At 39.9% G+C, this 21948-nt stretch overlaps 1 protein-coding gene across 1 annotated transcript in view; it reads right to left on the bottom strand.

Moving 5' to 3' along the window:
- FIGN (fidgetin, microtubule severing factor) overlaps positions 1-21385 on the bottom strand; it is a 210255-nt gene extending 188870 nt beyond the window's left edge. The window contains exons 1-2 of the mRNA XM_086956602.1: positions 21053-21385; positions 20228-20401 (exon numbers count right to left, since the gene is read on the bottom strand). Of these exons, the coding sequence (XP_086812728.1) occupies positions 20228-20252 (25 nt within the window). The 5' untranslated portion in view covers positions 20253-20401; positions 21053-21385. The remainder of the gene's footprint in view (positions 1-20227; positions 20402-21052) is intronic.
- Positions 21386-21948: the final 563 nt, after the last annotated feature.

Here is a 21948-nt window from a genome sequence, read left to right as displayed (position 1 = left end):
AAAAGGCAAATGGAATTAAAAATTCAGAACTTAATGCAGGGAAAAAAAACTGTTAAAAAAATACACTGAAAGTCAATGGTAACGACAGAGAACGAAGAACAATGGAGATTGCAATGAAAAACATGTACAGAAGTTTTGACCAGCATCGCAGTGAAAACTCAAAAATAAAAGACTGCTTTCTTTATACACTGCACGTAAGAGATGAAGAATGTTGATGGTACTGTGTCTTTTTGAGAAGCAGATAGTAGTCATGCACTGCAATGCAAGCACTCTTTAGGAGGAGAAATAATGCATTAGTCAATAGCAAGGGATGAAAGATAATGATTCCTCTGGGCGGAGTCAAGGTCCACTCCATGCATATTTTAATGAATTGGTAACAATAGAGCATGCAGACAGCTGAGCAGTCAAGCAAGATATAAAATAGCTCATTTTGCCAATGTACATATGCAAAAAGTACATTTGGCAGCCTAGCAATGCCTTGTCCTGATGCATATCACACGACTAGTGTATCTAAATTAATTTGCCTTAGAAGGTACAATAATGTCCAACCAAGGAAATGTGCTCCATTACATAGAGGTGTATTTTTGCAGTAGCCTGGTATTGTTAGTTCACCTGTATCTCTTTGAGAAGCAGTAACATAAATAGATAAGAAAGTATGTGGCATGCCTTGTACACTAATGTATTGGGTGCATGTCAAATAATTTCCTATGCTTGGACTGGCATAGTGACCAGAATAGTTTCATCTCCCTCACACACACAAACATATACATGTGACCTTTTATGCATCAATCACAACTTTTCAAGTCAGACAAGGGTCAGCTTAAAATAAATAAAAAATATACAGACACATACATAGAGGGGCTTTGGGTCAGGCCTCATCATCTATAATTCTGATCCAGTCCTTTACATTTTGCTTCCACCCACCACAGCGTATATGGGGCAATAGGTCAGCCCGCTACAGTCATTGGCTTTCCTGCACTGTGGATGAAGGAACTTTTCTCGTTCATATGCGTTGATCTACCTAAAATGGATTGCACTTCAGCTAGGACTAGTGAGAAACTCCTTTTTCCAAAAATGTTCATTGTTATCCATCGTTTTAGGTTGCTTGTGTGTTTTAAACAATGCATATCTGCAGGCACAGTAATTCAAAGACAATAGTACCTTTTCCATGTGCCAATAAGAATTATATTTCTAACATTTCAAGACCTGTTTTAATCACACCTGCCAGCTAGGAGGTACCTGAGCTATGAACCTCCTATGAGATGCTTATTTATTTTTATTTTTGAAATGTTTATTAAAAACATTTGGCTGTGGTGGTTAGCAATATCTATTTTATTTTTATATCTGTGGTCTATACTTGCAATAAAAAAATTAAAAGAATAAACATCTCTTAAGCCTAACCAAGGCTACAACTACATTTTTCTAACGCATGTCAAAATTGCCTATGTAGTTTATCTCTTTCACTGCATTAATTTTTATCGGTAGAGGAGGCAACAGGTTTCCAGATAACCTTCAAATTTCAACCTGTGATCACTTCACCATTCCTATGAAATAATAAATAATGAGGTTTCAAACATGCCACTATAATCTGCCGTGTTTGCTATGCTAACGGCTTGCAACACCCTTGGACATCCCAGATTAACATTTAACAAAGAAACATTCAGTCACCTCTATTTAAAGATGGCATTCAAATACTGTTCTCTTTTTCACCATGCTTGCTGGATTTGAATGGTGCATTTCACATCACCCTTTTAAATAGTACAAAAACGTTCGCAGTTTGTTGAATTTTGTGACGGCTCAATTGTTCTTACACAAGCACCAATTCACTAAATGCAAGTTTAAAAAATGATGGCTATTCTCTCCTCCATCCTGTAGCCAATTATGCAGAGTTTATAAGGGGAAGCAGTGTAATTCACCTATAGAATATGGACGCAGTGCAACACACTCATCCCTTACTGTGTCGACTTTGTTCTTGTTTTTCTGTCAACAGTGGAACTGGAAATGGTGCAAAATCAGTTGGGTTTACCAGTAGTACATATACCAGCCAGCAGTGTGAAAATCAAAGGGTTATAAGGTTGTGCATTTTTTTTGTACAAAACAAGCAAAATACACTTTATATAGTGGTTGAAAAATTGTAACCAAATAAATCGTTCTGCCATCGAGGACACAAAGTGTTTTGCACGAAAAACTCCATGCTTCAAAGCGCAGCAACATTTCTATATACAAAAAAAATATATATATATTTTAGATTTTGTTTCGACAATGTCACTAAAATACGTAACACGTTATCTGCCCCGAAAGCTTTTGTCTTACCTATGTTCCATTTTAGAGAATGGCATGTGGTGTTCTCTAACTATATCTTTCGCTTCTCTTCTTTGACACTTGTGTGCAAATTCTTACTTCCAAAATTAACGGACCACTGTCAGTTTGCACAGTGAAATATTTTTTCAAAGTGAACAATTTGTCATTGACACATTAGAATTTGGAAATTCCAAACCAGTCCAACATGCATGTGGCAATTTGGAACTTAAAACAGCCTTCAGCAGACCTGCCTTGTGTGGTAATTATGAAGTAAATTAAGTTTTCCCGTGGTGGGCGCACTTTCAATTTAAGAGGGCAAAGTTCAGCAAATGACCTCTAATGCATGAAAAATCTAGGGTTGATGCCTTGATAAACAAAGTGTACACAAGCAATACAGCTTGTGCTGGTTCTACCAGTTTACATACCTCTATAATTTAACCGAAACAAGACTATTTTTATTTAAAGAAGTGTGTAAATGACCTGAAAGCGCACCAAGCATAACAAGTACAAACAGAGGAAAAACATAAACGGCTATTGGGCTTAGCATAGAATTAGCTTGCATTCTTCAAAAACAAGAAGTTGCAATAAATGCACACCAGTTCCGATCATGCCCACCCCTGCTTCACAGGGCGGTGGTATATACACAAAGTGACAGTGTTAGTGCTTCCCTGCTGCTACCTGGTTTTGAAACTTGACCCGTCTCAGCAGTGGGCAGCTCTGATCCATCTACTACCACACACCACCACTCCCATCTACATCCATTTAGCACAAAACCCTACTTCACCTCTGCTGCACCTCTAGCAGAGCCAGATTTCCTCACTCTTTAAAGAGTAGGAATGTCTCATAAGCTTATCAAAAGTTACTGTGTACGGACACGTTTTATGGATACATAGTCACGAAAACAAAACAGTTTGCATTTTATTGTGCATGCTTGCCGTCTATGGTAACGTGGAAAGAAGAGAATACTGCTGTACGTCTTTTGGTGGACAATGGCTAATATTGTTGCATAGACAAAGTTATAGGTGAACGTAAGCAGAATCTGGGCACACACTTACTTCAAATTTTCAAAACGTGAATTTACACTTGCAAATGTACTAGTCTTTGCATACTACACTTATCAGTGCTACAATATGTGCGAAAATTATTTTCAGAAGGCATGTTTTGGGTATTTGATGGTGGGGATGCCAGACAAATGGGTTAACACAGAAAATGATATTCACAGAACTTTAGAATGCACATTCCCACTCCGGAGAGTTTCAGTCCTCTCAAGATCAGGAGTAAATCAATGTTCAGGGTGGACATGTGGAGCGAACACAAACAGACTCATGGGGGTGTTTATGAAAGTCATTCTCCTAGAGAAAAAAAATATGTTCACCGTGAAGAAATCAAAGAAATGTAAATCTTCACTTGTGCATTAAATTAACACATCTCCATATAACTGCTTACTAGAGAAATACTTAAAATGTATTTCCCATGTAAGTAACTAGGCTTTCACAGAGAATTTTAAAAATGTCCCTGGGAGTCGCAGCTTCTCAAGAGCACTCGATGTATTTCCTGCCAATTTTAAGAAAGCTGGAAACCTAACATAAAGGCATAGGGCTAAGGAATCATATTTCTTTTTGAAAATCAAGCTCAGTCTAAAGTGGAGAGACATTAGTGTGTACATGGTTTACACTGAATCAAAACTTTTCACATAGAATCTGATGCAATATTATTAACTAAGGATAAAGATAGAGCACAAATATATTTAAAAAAAACACCCTACCAAAGCCAAGGGATTTCTCTCTATGTGAGCTATTCCTTTGGTCACTGTTTTAACCATGTTGCACAGCAAACAACAACATAGGACGTGAGGGTGGGATGGGGCAAGCGACAAAGGGGGAAGCCAAAAAGTGGGAGGGTGGAATGGGACAAGAAACAACACGAGATGAGGGGACAAGCCACAAAGGGGGGCAAGCAACAATGCAGAACAGGAGATTGGGAGAGGGTAAGCATTAACCCAGGACGGGAGGGGGAGGGAATGGCCTGAAAACACATGCACTCTTGGAGTGCTGCAACTAAAAGAATAAGAATTGGCAAAGCCAATAGGTCTCGCCTATGCGAGATAAATTGAGTCTGTTGACGTTTTATATGTCATGTTGCACAGCGCGTTTACTGTGCAACATGGCTGGAAGTGTAGAAAGAAATTAGCACTCTGACATGGACAGTGTTGACCGTATCATAACACTTTTATTTTTTACTTTCAGCCATGCTGCACAGCAGCCTTGCTGCTGTCCTACATTGCTAAAAAGTCATTGACAAAGTTGATAGATCATGTATAGAGGAGACCTATTGGCTTAGCATATACTTGTTTTATTAGGATTTGTGGGGGCGGGCCAAGACAGACAGCGGGTGGAGGAAGGGAGGAGGCAAGTAACACCAAGAGGGGGAGAAGGGTGAAGCAATCCAATGCGGATGCATAGGGATGGACAGTAATAATATGCCAGAAAAAAAAGGAAAAAAGCGCAAATGATATGGCAGCAGCAGCAGGCGGGGGCATGTGAGGGGAGAAGAAATAGTACCTCAAATCACATCATGAGCAGCAGACGGACACAAATTAACTTGAATCGATCTGTGCGTGGTCCCTGCTCCACAGCAATGATCAGAAGTGATTTGTGGACCGCACTTACCAATTAAGGAGGCTGTATAGGAGAGTGGTGTGAAGCCAACAAATGGTAAGCAATAGGCAGGCTCCAATCCTTTTGTGTATACAATACTGCCTTGCAAACGAGACACATGCATTAGTGCATGCAATGACAGGCCCAGCCCAAAAAAAAGTTGCTCCAAAGGCGCAAGCAGTGGAAGGACACTGGTCAAGGAAGCAGTGCTTGGACTATGCTCCTCAGTAGGGGCAAATGTACGAACGGTAAGTGAAGCAGGCTGGGTGATGACCAAAGAGAAGAAATGGAATGAGAGTGACAATTAATCCAAATAATGGTAAACAATAGGCATGCTCTATGCACCCTTAGCAAAACAAAATATATTGCAGGTGACAATCATTTCTAGGTCTTATCTGAGACCGTAAATGCGCTAATGGTTTCAAAGTGATGGTACAGAGGTTAGAGAATAAATGCTACAAACAAAAGTCACTAGGAAATTTTTTAATTTTTTTTATTTCCCACACTGGTCAATATGTTTTTAATTTGACAGCTCTTTGTTGAACCCAATCCCAATAATAACATAAAACATCAAAACATAGTAAATGTATACATACAGAATACATTTTAACGCAGTCATAAAAACCCCAATGTAACCCATGACAATGCACTATGACTGCAGGTTTCCTTAACTTTATGGCGTTGGTCAAAATCATTTGTAGACATTCCGCTGGTCACCACACATTTGCCAATGAAATAAGAACAAACCTAAATTTACACAAGGGGATGCATGCTATAATAACATTATGAGAAAGGTCGACTGCATCATCGTGAGGATAGAAGAGGGTTGTTAGACCTGGCATGTCCCTCTAACAATAACAAAACTCTAATATTCCCCAGAAATGCAAGATGACTACATGAAGGCTCATATAGGTATGCTTGCAGTAGAACTCAGCCACCTGGTATATTTAGGTTTGTGCTGCAATTTACCAAATGTAGTACATTGACAAGGTACCCCCTCCTACCAAGTAAGCCAAGCCCACATAACCTGTGAACTCCTCAAATACATCACCATGCTAACGCATTAAAACTGAATTTGAATAAGACTTGGACCAACAAATATCTCCTCGTAACCCAGCACTTCCATTATGATAACAGGTGCTTCAAATCTGTTCACCCCCATTCATGAAAGCTTTAACTTCTTCTCCATCCTGATCAGTACAATAGAGTTGTGAGATTATCCTAAAAGACTGAGTATTGCCAGTTTAAATAAATGTATGGAGCAGTAATCCAAATTGACATATGGGACAATGTGTGCTCAATTGCCTCAATGGCCTAAAGGAAATTCAAACTCAATGCCATAAACGAGACTAGGGACACAAGAGTGAACACTGACCTTCAAGGAATCGAAACTGTGCACCATAAGTTAAAATGGGCAGAGCCTTGGACAAACAGGAATTGCTGAAAGGTAAGATCAAATATTGCCCCAAACACTGGGCAGCCCTATTCCTCCCCCATCACCAACAGTGCACCACTAATTGCCACTTGGCGTTGAACACTGGGCCCCAACTCTGATCATGCTCATTCTGTAACCTCATATTTGTAGGAAGACACAGTCTCTAATTGGCCAAAGTCAAGAGACAAATTCCCTTTAACAAGCCTGTAGCTGAAACAAAGAATCGTCATTTTCTTCAAATTAAACTTAAGAAAATGTATTTACAATAGCAGTTCAAAAAATTCAGGCTTCAAACCCCTTTGACCACTAATCCACAAAACTGCTTGTCTTGGCTACGTAATAATGTACACACTTCTGCAACACCTCCTTTCATGGACCATATGCTTGTTAAACTTAGTAATATTTTGACCACTTATTTAAATCACTCTCAGGGTGATATATGATCAAGGTTTCCTTGAATAGCACAATTAGTTATTGATGCAGAGACAACTTAAACACTGTTTGCATACCACGAATTATGGCCAAATTATCCTCAAAGCAATTAAAGGACATCAATCAAATGAGCTACATTAGTTGGAAACCTCCATTCTCCTTAATGGGCACAATAAGCTTGGGCGTACAGATAAACCAAACTGCATCATGTTCTTCACTTACTTCGTCCTAGAAACCAATAGCAAACCAACTTTCATTTGATATCCTCTAGATGGAGTCTTATAATGGCAATTATTTTCTTTCATGGCATTATAAAAAGGAGTAATTCACTTAATACTGGACAGTTATATATAAAGTAATAGTGACAATGTCAGTGCTACATTAAGAACTAATTTTTAATTTCCCTGTGACGACTAATAAAGAATCTAGGAATTCATCACACAGAGTGCCAACCCTTTCAAGCGCAATAGAAAACAATGTCAATAGAAAACATGTTGGTGTACCCTATGTGACTTGCCAGCCAGCTGGAAATAAAGTGGGGTTATTGATTATCATTTCAGCCACCCATGTTACCCAGGTTAAAATGTAATAACCGGGAAAATATCCCAAGTCTTTTAATTGAGCAAGATGCTATTTTGCACCACCACTTCTTTTGTCATCTATGTAACACAATGGTCAAGGATTCATGTATACCACCATACCATTACAAATCATTAAAAACTATTTTGGGGCAATGAAACCTACTGTGCCACATTAGAGAAAGGGCAAAAGTAATGCTGTGGGAAGCTTTTACTTATTACCTCCAACAGAATAATCCAGTAGATTACAGAAGGAGAAATATCACTTGCCACCCAAATGCATGTGTCAGATTACAGCTGATTACACATTTACAGAATACAACAGATCACAAGGAAAGGTAACATTCCACCAAAACGAAGATCTGCTTTGTACTGGTCTTAAAAAAGGATGAACCTTAGAAAGAGCTACATTAATGTGAAGTTTCAAACTAGTGGACACACTCCAGTGATGATTGAAGGTTTTTTTAATATGATTTTATTGAAGAGACATCTTTCTCTCACTCTTGTTTCATTTTACTTCTGTTTGTGTTTTTTTGTTTATTTTCAACAGTAATTTCTTCCCCTTGTTAGTAAAATAGCAAAAAACAGCAGGAAAATTAGTAACCCCTGTGGTGATAATTAACAATGGTAATTACATACCACTCGTACTTTTAAGACTGTAAGTTTTAATTTTGTAATTAGGCCCTTTTTCCCAAAATGGACCCAATTTTTTCTGGCACTAATATCTGAAGTCAATTCCATGGCATGACGCTTGATTCATAGAAACCTTTCTATGCCTTCTTTACTGTCATTCAAACTTGCCACCTTCGAACCTTTAACACATAAAAACAGGACTTTTTATCCAGTTGCCATAGATATGAAAAAATACAACACTCAACAACCTTAACATGACAGACTCAGTCACATTTTCAAAACTTTCCAGTGTAGATCCAGAAATAGGACAAGCAACTTTGTTTAATATTTAGAATCTGCCCTAGCCCCTTTTCTACGATTCTTGAAGGTTTACAACACCGTAGATCGATAAGGTCTTAGTTGAAAGAGTAAGCATTATGCACAGATGGCTAACTCTACACTTCATTCTTCGAACTTTGTTTTAGAGCATGGCATAGCTCAGACTTAGCCAAAAGCATTTTACCATCCACTATAAATTCCTCTGTATTCCAGAATGCCAACCACTGGTCTCTTCCTGACCCATTTAGCCCCCAGCCTATTCCCATTCAAGCTACAGACTCCACTTTAAATGATAAATGCAGGATACCCACCAATAACTAGTGGGTGCCCGTCTTTTATCAAATACTAAAAGGTATGCAACTGTCTCCAATAAATGAAGACGCTCTAGAATGGTTGTGATATATGAATACCATGCCCTTGTATAAACCATTTATCCTTCCACTGAAATCCCAACAAAAAATGCCATGTCAAAGGCATCTATCTTTTATTCTGAACAAAATGCTCACGTCTTGAGGCACAAATTATGTTCTGAGAAATAGTCTCAAATGTGTGCTGATTAATATAAACATTTACATGTGATAATCTTTTTGTCCTCGCTAAGAGTGGACAGGATTTAGGTGCAGGTATACTCGTGGTTTATTGCGGTCTGATTCCATATGTCCATTCAGAACGGATTAACTATACAATTGTGTGACATACAGTGAAAATGTGCATGTTCTCCCCAAACCCGGGTACTATACTCCCGACATGTATAACCTGCTCTTAGCAGGTGATAAATGTCAACATGGGCTGATGCAGGTTGGGGTAATTGGATTGGGAGGATGTATGTGGCCATGCCAGTCTATGCCCCATTGGTAGAAGCACTCATCTCCACCCACCTCACACCTGTGGTTGGGCTGAGGCGGACCATGTCAGGACCCTCCAACTCTTGCACTGCAGTTTTACCAGGTGCAAATCCACCCCTGGTAAATAGAGCTGGTAATCTCAGGTCTGGAAAACTGGACCACTTGAAGTATAGGTAAACCGGACGGCCTTACTCATAATGAGGGTACCGGATTTCAAAGAGGCTCTAGATAAAGTCTTTAGAAGGGTATTTTCCTCCCTGTTTTCCGACGCTAGGGTACAATAAAAAGGAAGTGCACTGGTCAGATCAGGCAGCAACACTGGTAGAATATTCTGCCTTTTTGTGGCACATCACACCAGATGTGATCGGTATAGACATCGTTTCATACTTTTCATGTTTGGGCGTTTGATTATTCATTGGGAGTAAACCTATCATGTTAGCAACTAATCTCGTGGATTACCAGTGAAATAAAGTACATTTGAATTTGGGAATTCGATTCCAAGAAGCAATAAGTGACAGAATGTGAGAAAGAGATCAAATCAGATCAGACTGAGAACGCATTAGAACAGTGTTGCATGATATTAGCATTCCTTCATGTAGTCTAGTCAACTGTAGAAGAAGCCGCTTCTACTGATTAAACAAATTTAATATAATTAACGTTTGCATATTATGAAGTTTAAAATTAGGATATTTACTTACAATATATTTTCTGCATAGAAAAAAAAAATCACCTTGCGGTGGTTAAATACTTTTACATATAATTTCTATACATGGAGGAATAGCACAGCAAACCATATATGCAGCTTCACTACAAGTAACTCGCTATTTATGGTCATTTTTGAGGTAGAGAGTGTGACATCGTGATGATCCACTTCACTGAAGGTCTCGCCACTCATGAGGACTGGCCACTCTGGTTGAACTACAATATTACACTGTGCACATAAATGGAAACGCACACGTCATCCAATATCTGGTTGGATACAGAGACCATTTTAACCGAAATTGCAGTAAAAAACAGAGTTCTTTGATTGAAGGGAAACACAATTTACATAATTAGACATCCTCGTCATTCAGAGAATAAATATTAAAATTAAAAAGCAGTTTTGAAACCTGGCTTAATCAAAACAAACTTGGTAGCACAATCCCCTGTTCACCCTATATTCATTATGTGATGTGTAAAAAAACAGGTAAATGATTTTGATGACCTGCCACAGCTCGCATTTTTTTAAATCAAAACATGGCCGTACTATGTTCAAATATTAATGTAAAACTTTGTATACAACTTCCTTTTGCCTTTGGTACACCGTCATGGTTTAACTAACTATTAAGGAACACTTGGGAAGTACATCATTCTCCGTTATTGTCCCTAAGCCCGTTCATGGTGTGTAGGCAATTTCACACATAGATTAGTACTACATGTTAGGAAATACATTGGAGTACAACGAGCAAAAACATATAATAGCGTTGCTAAGGTGTGAAATGTATTGAGTAGTTAAAGGAAATGCACAGTTAATAAACAGAATTCGATTATGAAGGGAGTCCTCAGAGTCCACTCTAACTTGCTTTCCATCTCTCCTTATTCAGAATGAAGCCCTGCAGTAATTAAGACATTTAATAGAGGTGAAGCAAACAAAAGACCATGTGAGATTTGCCACTTCACATTCGACATGCAACCCACACCAGTGAACGACGTGGAGCTGCCTAAAACATCTGAGCAGGATGCACTCATCCAATATTCAGGTTTTGTAATGGATTGGTCAGCACATTATATGTATTGCTTTAACTGCATTAGTGCATCAGTGTAAAAACCATCAGCTCATCACAAAGAGTCAACACACAAATGATGATATTGCAAATGATACACAACACTCTAGCTCTGTAGAATCTTATGTGCAGCAATATTTCTATAAAAAAAATAAGAAATTCTTAAGTTAAGATCATTTTTTACTTTATGCCCAAACATATCGAATTCCAGTAAAAAAAAAAGGTAACTGTGCAAAAGGTGAAAAAAGGACTAACTGTCTTAGGTTTTAACAACAGTGATAAAAAAAAATTACTAGATGCACTCTCTATGAATTTGAAAGATAAGTTAAATAATTTCTTAATGCTATTTTAGTCAATGTGTACACACACCAAAAAGAGAGTAGCAGTTTCTGAGATTTGGTATATGGTGCCATAACTCAAACTAACATTACCACTGAGTTACATGGGAGTTCATTCAGGGCGACTTTTCAGAAGGAATCTCGTTATATTTCTGAGCTATTTAGATATAACTGTTCATGGTGGAGCTGTCATTGAATGATGCAAAAATTATTTTTGATAACAAAATGGTGCGCCTTCAAAAAAAGTCAGATATGTTTTGTTGGAAATTCCGGTATGTATAAGTTCCGATAAGAACGGGTGCTTGAATTTTAAAAGTATTTCAAGAATCACAATGTGATCTTTTGTGTCAGGTACTACGTGAAAAAAAATGCCATTGCTTCCAGCAAATACTAGAAATGTCACTGTCTTAATGCCAGTGCTGTAGACTGGAGGCAATAGGCCCGGCAAAATGAAGGGGTGGGAGGGGTGGGGGAGATTTTTCTGCGTGAGGCCTAGCCAAAGAGCCTAAACAAGAACATTTACTGGACTGTGATGGAGACACCAAACACACGTCCACTGAAGGGTGGGGTCACTCAGCCTGTTACGGGACCTATTTTACAGTACATAAAGGTAACCTTCAACCCTATATTCCCTTAAATAGGAAACACTGTATCGAACCAATGACACCACTATGTTCAAACTTACATTATGATAATGCAGTATGTGTGAATAATACGGGTGGTACCTTGCAGAGTCATTCTAGTCTGCAGCAAAAAATGCATTCACCAGCCCGTGCCTATTTAATGCACAAAATACCTTACATAAAATAATTATTTTCATTGGATTGCCCACACTTACCAAAAATACAGAAGATATTTTATGAAAACTACATTTGGGAATTAAACAATTTTATTGTTAAAACGTAGACGCATATTTTGTATACAATCACCGTAGTCTGACAGAAATGTTTCCACGAGTATCTTTTCACATAGATGGTGACAGGCAAAGAGAAAGGACGACGGGAGAAACTGGTTAGAGAGCAGCACGCAATGCATACGATGCAAGCTCAAAAGCAGTGTGATGATACTGCATACACAATAGTGCCCCTGAGGTCTACTAGCCTTATGCAGCGAGACCCTGAATGCATTGTATTGCAGAGCAACCACCAGAACACGGCCCTGTCAGTTTTAACCATTACAAAAGCAGTAACCAGAATTACATGTTCGGAAACGAGAAAAAGACCATTGCTCCACCACTGTATTCCCACGCTGGTGTGCAATTAAAACACTCATGATGCAAGAGGGGAAAAAATGCAGGAAACTCAATGCTAAAGACAGACAAAAGCAAAAAGAAATAAAATGTTTAAAAAAAAGTCGCAGAAAACACACACAAAAATGTGACCTGTGAATAATTAGGTGCGTAAAAGCATATTGGAAGCATTACAAAAGTAGAGCTTGGACAGAACTAAAGAAATAAACGGTCCTCGCGCTCTATGACTGATCCTGTACGGTTTTATTTTGCAAAGAAGGCAAACACTGTAACTACGGGATGGGGAGGGAACGACGATGACACGAGAGAGGAGTTTTAAGGGGGAGCAGTAGGTGGAGGCAACTCTTCCACTTCCCTCTGCCCCGTGGTCATAAGTGCAACAATCCTGGATGTTGTACTGTGATTCAAGGTGACTCTGCAACATCAAAGTAGGAAACTAAATAGTTTTCCTTTCCAGCAACATTGCTATTGTGAAATCTGGATGGTCACAGGACACATGCTATTGTTTGGCTCACTACTTTCAAGTGCATTCGCAATGCTTCTCTTACCCTGTTTAAGGTGGCATATTTCTGTTTCCTGTGCAAAGAGGAAGTGTTTAGATCAAAATCGGAGACGCGTGCCCAGGCAGAGAGGTATTGTCTTTCAGGAGGTATACTTTCTATTTCCAATATCAACATCTAGGACTTATGCCTCTGCCTACAAGGATACTACTTTCTGTAGAAGATGGCTAAAAACACCTCATCTTCAGCTGCATGAATCCATTGTACTTTCTGACCCAAAATCAATAATATGGTGCTTTGCTTGTGGACAACAAGTGTTTAAAATAGTTTTCCTTGGGAAGGGTATTTTTTCTTAGTTTTGCTGCTGAGTACTTTAAAAGGTACTTCCTTGGATAGTTGACTCCGGTGCAGCTACGTTTTTCTGAAACTGCTTTGGGTAGTATAGGGTAGAGCCACGAAAACTAGGGTGTAGATGGTCATTAATTGTGCACGTGTTGCATAGATCTGGGTCCAGCCTAGAGATCATAGGTTCGAATTCCAGCTGGCTGTACTCAAACTGTCACCACTTCAAAATCAATAAATTGAGCGCCATTGATAGAGGTAACAATAACATGTTACTTCTTTCGCACTACATAACAGAACAAATGCATCAGATCACACATTATAGCTGAATAGACTGCCAGTCTTTTTTTTTATTTAAACACCACAACAAAATGGTAGGGCACAGAGGCTCTACAAGACAACCGGACGAGTTCTGATTGAATGGTTTCTTAATAAACCTGAAAATGAAGGACTAGGGAATAAGCCGAGTGAAACGATTGGAGCCCGTAGAGGCTTGGATTTTTGTGCATGTGGAATTAAACCCGAAGAGAAAGGATGTTTGAAAAGACATCCTCCTATTAATTGTGTTCTGATTTAGGATCCCAAGAATTCAAACTGATTGCTTAACTCATCACTAATATCATTCTACTCCTGCATGTATGAAATATGAAAACTTGCGTCTGAAATCACATCTATAACAGTTTCCTTTTCATGTCACAGTTTCACGAAAAAGTCAATCTACAGTGCTTTGTACGACAAGAAATTGTAACATGAATCAATATTCTGTCATTCTCATTTACCTCAAGTGACGAAGTTGAATAAATGCGAGCATTCTCTTGGCATGCCACATGCTTAAAGAAAAAGATGTCCATGTGTTTATACTGCAGAATATCACATAAAAGTTTAAATGCTCGGATCAAATGAAAGTGACTTAAAACAAGGCATGGATAATATAATCTGTAATTTTTTATATACACCAATGCTCGCCAAGTTTGCATATATAATTCAAAAGTGTATCTACATTACCAGCAGTCCCACTTTATGTCGATTGATATTCCACAAATGTCAAAATGTTGACTGCAAGGACAATCTATAATTACAGTGATTTCTAGAGCAACCATTTATGTCGGAATTCACATTTTGCTAATGCTTCCATCTTTTCACCTTGTCCCCGCTAATGGGCTTCCACCAGTATTGTGCCCCTTAAATACCAATAACCACCATCACTGTGCGCATAATGAACACATTCTCTACAATCATGCAAGATATTTACATCTGTGCATTATCTGAAGTAAAATGTAAGCATTACAAAAAATATATGTCTTTCTGACATTCCCAGGTAAGACGCTTTGGCATTCTATAATACTGAATGTCTGCTTTCATCTATTTTGCATGCTTTGTACATATGTACCACCCATACAGATATATTTCATATAATGAAAGTCGAGAAATCTTACTGTATCACTAGAAGAGCGTGAGTCTTTTTTCAAAAGTTAAGGTCAAATCCTTTACAGAATTCTCTTACAAGGTTGAGCATTTCCTTTCGGTCGGTGTACTGATGCCCATTCCATTTCTCAGCAATTATTTTGAAAATCAAACACCACTTCCATAAAGCTCTCTTCAGATTGAGTCTTAATTTGCATTACCACTCCAATTACTTATTTGGTGGAATCCCACATTTAGTTGAAATAGCTTGGGCGTCCTTGGAAACCCAAGAACCTACCAATTTTCACTTGGATATAGATAAAACAAGCACTAGCTAAAGTTGAGAGCTCATCCATTTTTATAATTCTGTACAAAATGGAAGTAAATTTGCACAAAAAAATGCTATAAAACCTTCACCAATTACTGTACTTCTTTTGCAGTTTGTAGTGTTATCACAGGAAATGTATCCAACAAATGTCCACGTTCCTTGTGATGACTGTGCGCTAATACTTTCAGTCCTTGGTAGGCAAATATGATAATGCTAACATAATCCCCAGTACCTTATCCCTAGCAACCAGAGTATCCAACAATGCAACTTAACTTTATGAGCAAGAATGTCCAACTACCATCACCGAGGGTTAGTTATAGGTCAGGTTTCAGGACATCCAACATGAATATTAATGAGATAAATTTACATCCATTTAAGATTATTGTATGTAAATTAAAACATATGAATATTCATATAGTTCATCGTGAAATCTTGAATGTTTGTTTTACAACCCTTGGGAACCAGGTTGCCTGGATCATAATGTAACATAGCCCCACTTCTAGTGCTCAATGCACATAGGCGTGTCTGACAGTCTATGTCTGATTACAGTAAGTGAACTATCAACTGTACAGTGTGGGTCTAGGAGACCTCTCAATTGATTTAGTGGTGCTCAAAAAAATGGTAGGCATTTGAAACATCCACAATGGTGGAAATTCTGTCATTTTGTGAACAGTTTATAGACATCTGCTCGTTCACAGAAAGTCTCCCTAGATAGCTGTAAGTCGGTTTTTCTCCAGAAATGACATGTAAAGAGTGAGATATTATGCAGATGATTTAAATTATAAAACAGAGCAAAGACTAAAAATGTAGGCCTCACAGTTTCACGCAATGCAAATAATGTAAAATGATCTTGAGAATTGCACTTTAATCCAATAGTCAGCATGCAACAGGAAGCATACAGGTGTATACACTAAGCTCCAATCTTATATCTAAGCTTGTACACATGAAGAATGTGCTGTGTGTGCATATCTATATGTTAATAGAGCATGCAAGGAAAACTTACTCATACGCTCAGAATAAAACTTTAAGAAAATTTGCAAGGAACTCTGATGTTTAATAAATACTTTTCGGTAGAAATGGTGGCCATGAACACATATTATAGAACTTTTCTAAAAAAATAAAATAAAATAAAAAATGTAAACGCTGCGGTACTGGTTATATAAAATGAGGCACATCTAATGTACATGCACTTTTATGAAATTACAGCATACCGTATTTGACAGGACTTCATTAAGCAATTTTAAAACAGTATTTTGCATACAAATCCCAAATCACAACCATTCTTCTCTGTTTTATTCCAGATAGCATTTGCGCAGCTGAATTCCAATTTAGACCATTTCAGAGTTACAACGCCACATTTCAACTTATGATTGTTTTCTCACTGTCATGCTCTGCTGCTGGACTGTAAGTGACTTGGATATCTGGGATGTGCTGATTGATCAATTCATCACGTCCTATTGATCAACTGTATGCTTGACTAACTCACATAAACATCTTTAGGGCAATCGTCCATTCAAAAAATATTTATAAATCAATATACAGTAATCGTACTGTAATTAAATGTCAAAGATGTATCCATAAATTTTGCACTTACGGTGCAATGCTGTTGTGCACGCAATATGCTGATTAAGCAAATATAGGTCAGGTATTGAATCTAGAAATTACAGAAGTTGCAATCCTGTTAAAAACAATAAGAGTATTTTCAGCCCCGTGAGGTGGCTCACAAACTCTTGACTAGAACGTCCTTTTTATATTTCCAAGCGATGATTATAGAGACAAATTATTATTTCCACAAGGCGACTTTAAATTATTAAATCTAGAGTTAAAAATAAAAAAATACAAAAAATGTACAGTGGACCATTGAATGCCAACTTGCCTGAAGCTAAATTCGGTGTGTTCTTAGTTCCAAAACCATTCAAAACAAATATCAAGAGCAGCATAAATGTAAATGACATGTTTTGGTAATCTCACAAAGGGAATAAAACCAATACCAACACACCCCAAGACAGAAACAGGCAACAAACGTTCTCTTCAACAAATCCTCTCATTTTAAACTGCATTTCGTTTTGACAGTATAACTGGGTGGGATATGCCTAATGAAATGAGATGCTTCTGAAAAAGCCATCTTGGGACAAATTGTCCTAGCAAGGGAACCCTTGTAGTAAGTATGGTCTTGCAGATCCTAGTAACCCTACAGACAAATACCACGTCCTGAAGTATTTTGACAGAACTCTGTTCAAGACTGCACATGGCTTGAACCTCCCAAACTGACAGCAACGGCAGATATTATTTAAACTACAGTACAAACATATAAGAAGAGGTGTAAGCTGTCCGCACAGAAGACGGCGGCCCATGTTCACAGCAGAAGATGCTGCTATGGATCATACAAATGGCTCCTGTAAATGCCTTGTTATGAAAAACAACTTGCTGTAGGACTCACATTCGGCCCCACACATGAAATACCAGCGAGGCCTTGCCGGTTCCATGTGATTTCTTAATGTCAAACATGATTAATTAGCAAGGGCAGCATCTGTCAAAGGGGCAGCCATGCCACACTCTTTCGAACTATATGGAACACAATTCAGAAGACATTGAATTTGCATACGGTAGAAAATGAAGCCTTAAAACCTTTACGCAAACTGATTACAAAGTTTTGTGTTTAGGGTTTTAGCATTCTCTCACAGAAAACGCGGTGCACTGTTATCCTTGAAGGGAAAGAAAGATAAAACTACAGGAGAATATGAAGGACATACCTGTATCTTCAACATATTCTAACGCCACATAGAAAGAAAACCTCTCTATTGAACTCATATTAGAAGAGGGGTTTTTTAACCCATGATGCACATGGCCATCTTATCAGAATAAACAAACAATTAATACACCCGAGGATTACATCAGCGTAACCTGGCATTATAGATAAAGCTATGCTTCTCGTGTCTTGCATTCTTCATTTTATGATGTGCAAAGCAAACGCCAAAACCTAAGCAGGAAACACTAATGTCGAGCACAGTGCCAAGGTTTCTGAAAAGAAGATTTCAAAAATTACACTAGATAAAGACTACAAACTTATCCTGCAATTATGTATGCTCTACGGGAACATTACATACACTTTCTGGATGTTTTAAGAGTAAAATGTGAAATGTGCATAACTTCTTGTGCCAAGACTTGCTCGGTCATACTGCAAGATCATAAACGCACGTTTTGAATGTGCTACGTCTTTCTTCTACAAAACATTCTTACACCGTGCAAACTATAGGTTTATCAATAAACTGGGCAAATCTGTAACCTCAAGCTAACGCATGGTGATGCAAAGATTTAAAAAAGTCAAGTTGTGTGTGGAGACTCACCCAAAAAATACGCAATTTATACTGCAGGCATTCTCCTACAGCCAGCCATTGTTAAATGTACACATTTGGAACTGACAACATGAAAGCTGTTCAGTCACACCAGACGTGTGGAGGATGAATGTGACAAGCCCCTGCTTGACAGATGCGGCGGCTGATAAACTTCTTGTTCAAGGGCCATTGTAGCTTTCATTTCCTGACCACAGCACACTTCATTTGCAACCGCGGAGCTCACGAGGTGTAACTTAGCCAGTCCCATTTCTTCAGCCATGCTACTGGGGTCTTTCAGGCCGCATTCTCAAGCACAGCGAAATGAACTGCCGAATAGACGATGCGCGCTCTGAGCAGTTATGGCAATTTTGGTAACCTACCTGCGCCTAAGAAAAGCGCGCCAAGGTTAAAAACATGCATGTGTTTGCCTTCATATATCGTCAAAAATGCTGATAGGTTTCATGACGCAATATATTTTAAGAATGGATAAACAGGCGACGTTTCTTATGAATGTAACAATTTCCACCCTAGTCGCATAGGTATGACAGTAAGATGTCAGTGTTATTAATTATTAAGAATGTCCATCCCTGCTTGTTATAATCAAAACCGCACGGAGTTAGCCCCAAACGCAGGGTCGCATCCAGCTCCCGCCCGTCCTTGTCACATGCAACAACTCAATCTGCCCAGAATATATATTACAGCTTTAATATCGCAGAGGGAGAGCTCCCGCCTGGCAATCACACTCGAACTAACAGCTCCGGGGAAAGTAGCTCGGCCCTTATAACGTTTTCCAGGACATGCGTGGTGCACCTAAATAAAAATAAAAAATCACAGTACGCGTCACTTGCAGCTAACGTGTTCTAAAGGCAGAAGACGAAGACACAAATAGTGCATTTAATGCTTCGAACAATTGCATGAAGCACACACCGTGTCCGTCTCGGCTTTGCTTTCTGCAGGACAGAGAGAAGCACCTCCCAACCTTTTATTTACTACTCACAAACTATTGTTCCCTTTCCACACTGGCTAGCTTGTTCACGAAACTGGGTCCTTGGTTGGTCTAAGAGAAGCAGCAGCTCTCGGAATTGTACAGGGCGCTGCAAGAAAAGCTGCAGAAATCCCCCAAGCTCCATTCTATCTGACCTTTTGTGCAGAAGAAAGATGGGCAGGGAGAAAGCAGTTAAAAATATAGTGGGAGCCCCGACGCATGACTGCTTCATCCCGTCACACAGAGAAAAGTTGGACAGTAAATAATGGGCGCGCAGATAATGGACCGCGAAAAGAGCCGATTCGTCAGTGCAGTTTAAGCAGCAAAACCGGATGCGTTGCCTACATGCACGAGTCCAAAGTCGTCGCAAAATCTCAAACTAATGAGCACACCCGACAAACTTATGAAAACAACTGTGTGTAATGCTCAAAAAAGGCAGCAAACGGTAATCGGAGAAAGGACATTTCAGCTGATAGTTAAAACATTTATGACTGCGCGAGCCTGATTTTTCCCAGGTCGCCGGGGGAGTGCAGAATGTAGGCAACTACTTGTGTGTGTGGACATGTACGTGCTTTGTAACATGCGCAATTTGGGATTTGCAACTAATTGCATACATGAATACACAAGTGAACATCAAGTGGAAAAAAAAGGACTAAATACACAGAATAGTTGAACAGTCTTACCATGTAGTCAGGGAAAATAGTTATTTTTAACTTTACATGCGAAAAAGACACACTGCATGGGATATGGGTTCTTAGAAGATGGGATGTAGTAAAGTGCCTACCATAAACGCTCGTGCTACTGATCATCTCTTGTTGGAGGCACGCGCAGCGGAATTGGATTTTCACAGGCTGGAATTCCACGGGTTGTTTTTCATTAAAGACACTTTTCCTCTTGGCGATCAGATGTCACTTGCCTCGAAATGCCGGCCCTTTAGTCAGGTACTCATTCAACCAACCTGCATGTGATTAAATTGGGAAAGAAACATCAACAAAAAAAGCTGGGGCATGTCCTTTATGAAAGGGCGAGAAAAAAAATCACATTTCAGGAGGAATGCAAGCACATGTCGATTTCGCTCATGTCAAGGAAACAACAGGAACTAAGGGGGAGGCGACCGGATCAATGCATAGTATTTTCCGTTAAATTATAGATATTTATCTCCCAACAACACGCCCACCACGCTTTGCTACACCAATCAAAGCTGCCTGCTTCCCCTGAAACTGCATGCGATCCAGTGACATTTATCACCACCCGATGCAAACCAGCGCACCTTAACTTCCCAGATGCTTTCTTTGCAGGGTGAACGTTTGCAGTTTTTATTGACTTTGAAGTTGCCTTGGGAAGAGTGCGGAACAAGTCGCTCCGCCACTAGGATAGCAATGCAATACAACTATGATCCAATTTTGGGAACGCGCCGACCCCTCAACTCCTAATCACGCGCTGCACTCCTGCTGACAATGATAAAGCGGCCGGCGAGGCGCCCTGCACAGCGTGTACACGCTGCTTGTATGCGGCAGATGGCTCCTCCGTCCAGGCTGGAGTAAATGTGCTCTCCGCGCGCCGTGCATTGTTGTGGGTACTTTATTGTAGCTGCCCCTTCCACGCTTACCTGGGCTGGAGTTGCGGGGGTCCAGGATGATGAGGAGAGCCCCGGAGAAGCCCGAAAGCATTCCAAGTTTCTGGAGGGAGGACTGGCTGAGGGGGTGGGGGCTCTGGATGATCAGACACACACAGCGCTGGACTCCGGAGTCAGGGCTTCACCGGGCGGGGGGCGGGGAGGTATAGGTCCGCTTTCCTGGCTGGTGTGCTTTGGAGAGGTGTTTTCGGGTGTGGTTGGGATGGGTGTTTAGTTTTTGTCGCCTACGGGTCCAGGTTTGGGAGTAGAGAACGAGTGGGGGTGGGGAGCCAAGCGGCTGACCAGCTGCTGCTCTGGAGCAAATGAGGCTGGAGGGGGCGGAGCGCAGAAGGGGAGGCCGATGCTGGCGGGTGAGAGAGGAGAGCAGCAGCTCAGCTCGTGCCCCCCACCTCCTTAACGTCCGTTCCAGAGGGGCGTCCCGGGCCCTTTGCGCACAGAGGACTGGACAAGACCAGCGAAGGGGTCCGCAGGGGACCTCGCGAGCTGCGGTCTACTGGCGCTGCGCAGGAGACATTCACCCGTCGCCAGGCTCCTAGTGGCGCCCTGAGGAAGTTCAAGCAGGGAGGAAGCGCAGTGCAACAGGAGGGGGAGGCAATGAATGGTGCTCTGACAGGGCTGAGAGGCAGCCGAGGAAACTACTGAGCGACACATCCAGCGATAGACGTGCATGGCCACAATGTATCGGAAAAAACAAAAGTAGAAATAGGTTTGCCATGGTTGTGAATTGTGCATCAACGTCTCTTCAAAAAGTATATCAGCAGCGCAAGGCATTTTAAAGAAGCCTTAATTCCCCCTTGGAACAAATATGCTTCCCAGTTTTAATTTTGTTGCTGACCTGAGTGAATTTGGCTCACAAAAGTATTGATGGC

This window comes from Lissotriton vulgaris, chromosome 2_1, assembly GCF_964263255.1.
Source record: "Lissotriton vulgaris chromosome 2_1, aLisVul1.2, whole genome shotgun sequence".
NCBI classification, from domain to species: Eukaryota; Metazoa; Chordata; class Amphibia; order Caudata; family Salamandridae; genus Lissotriton; species Lissotriton vulgaris.
This window is presented reverse-complemented; position numbering and strand designations above follow the sequence as displayed.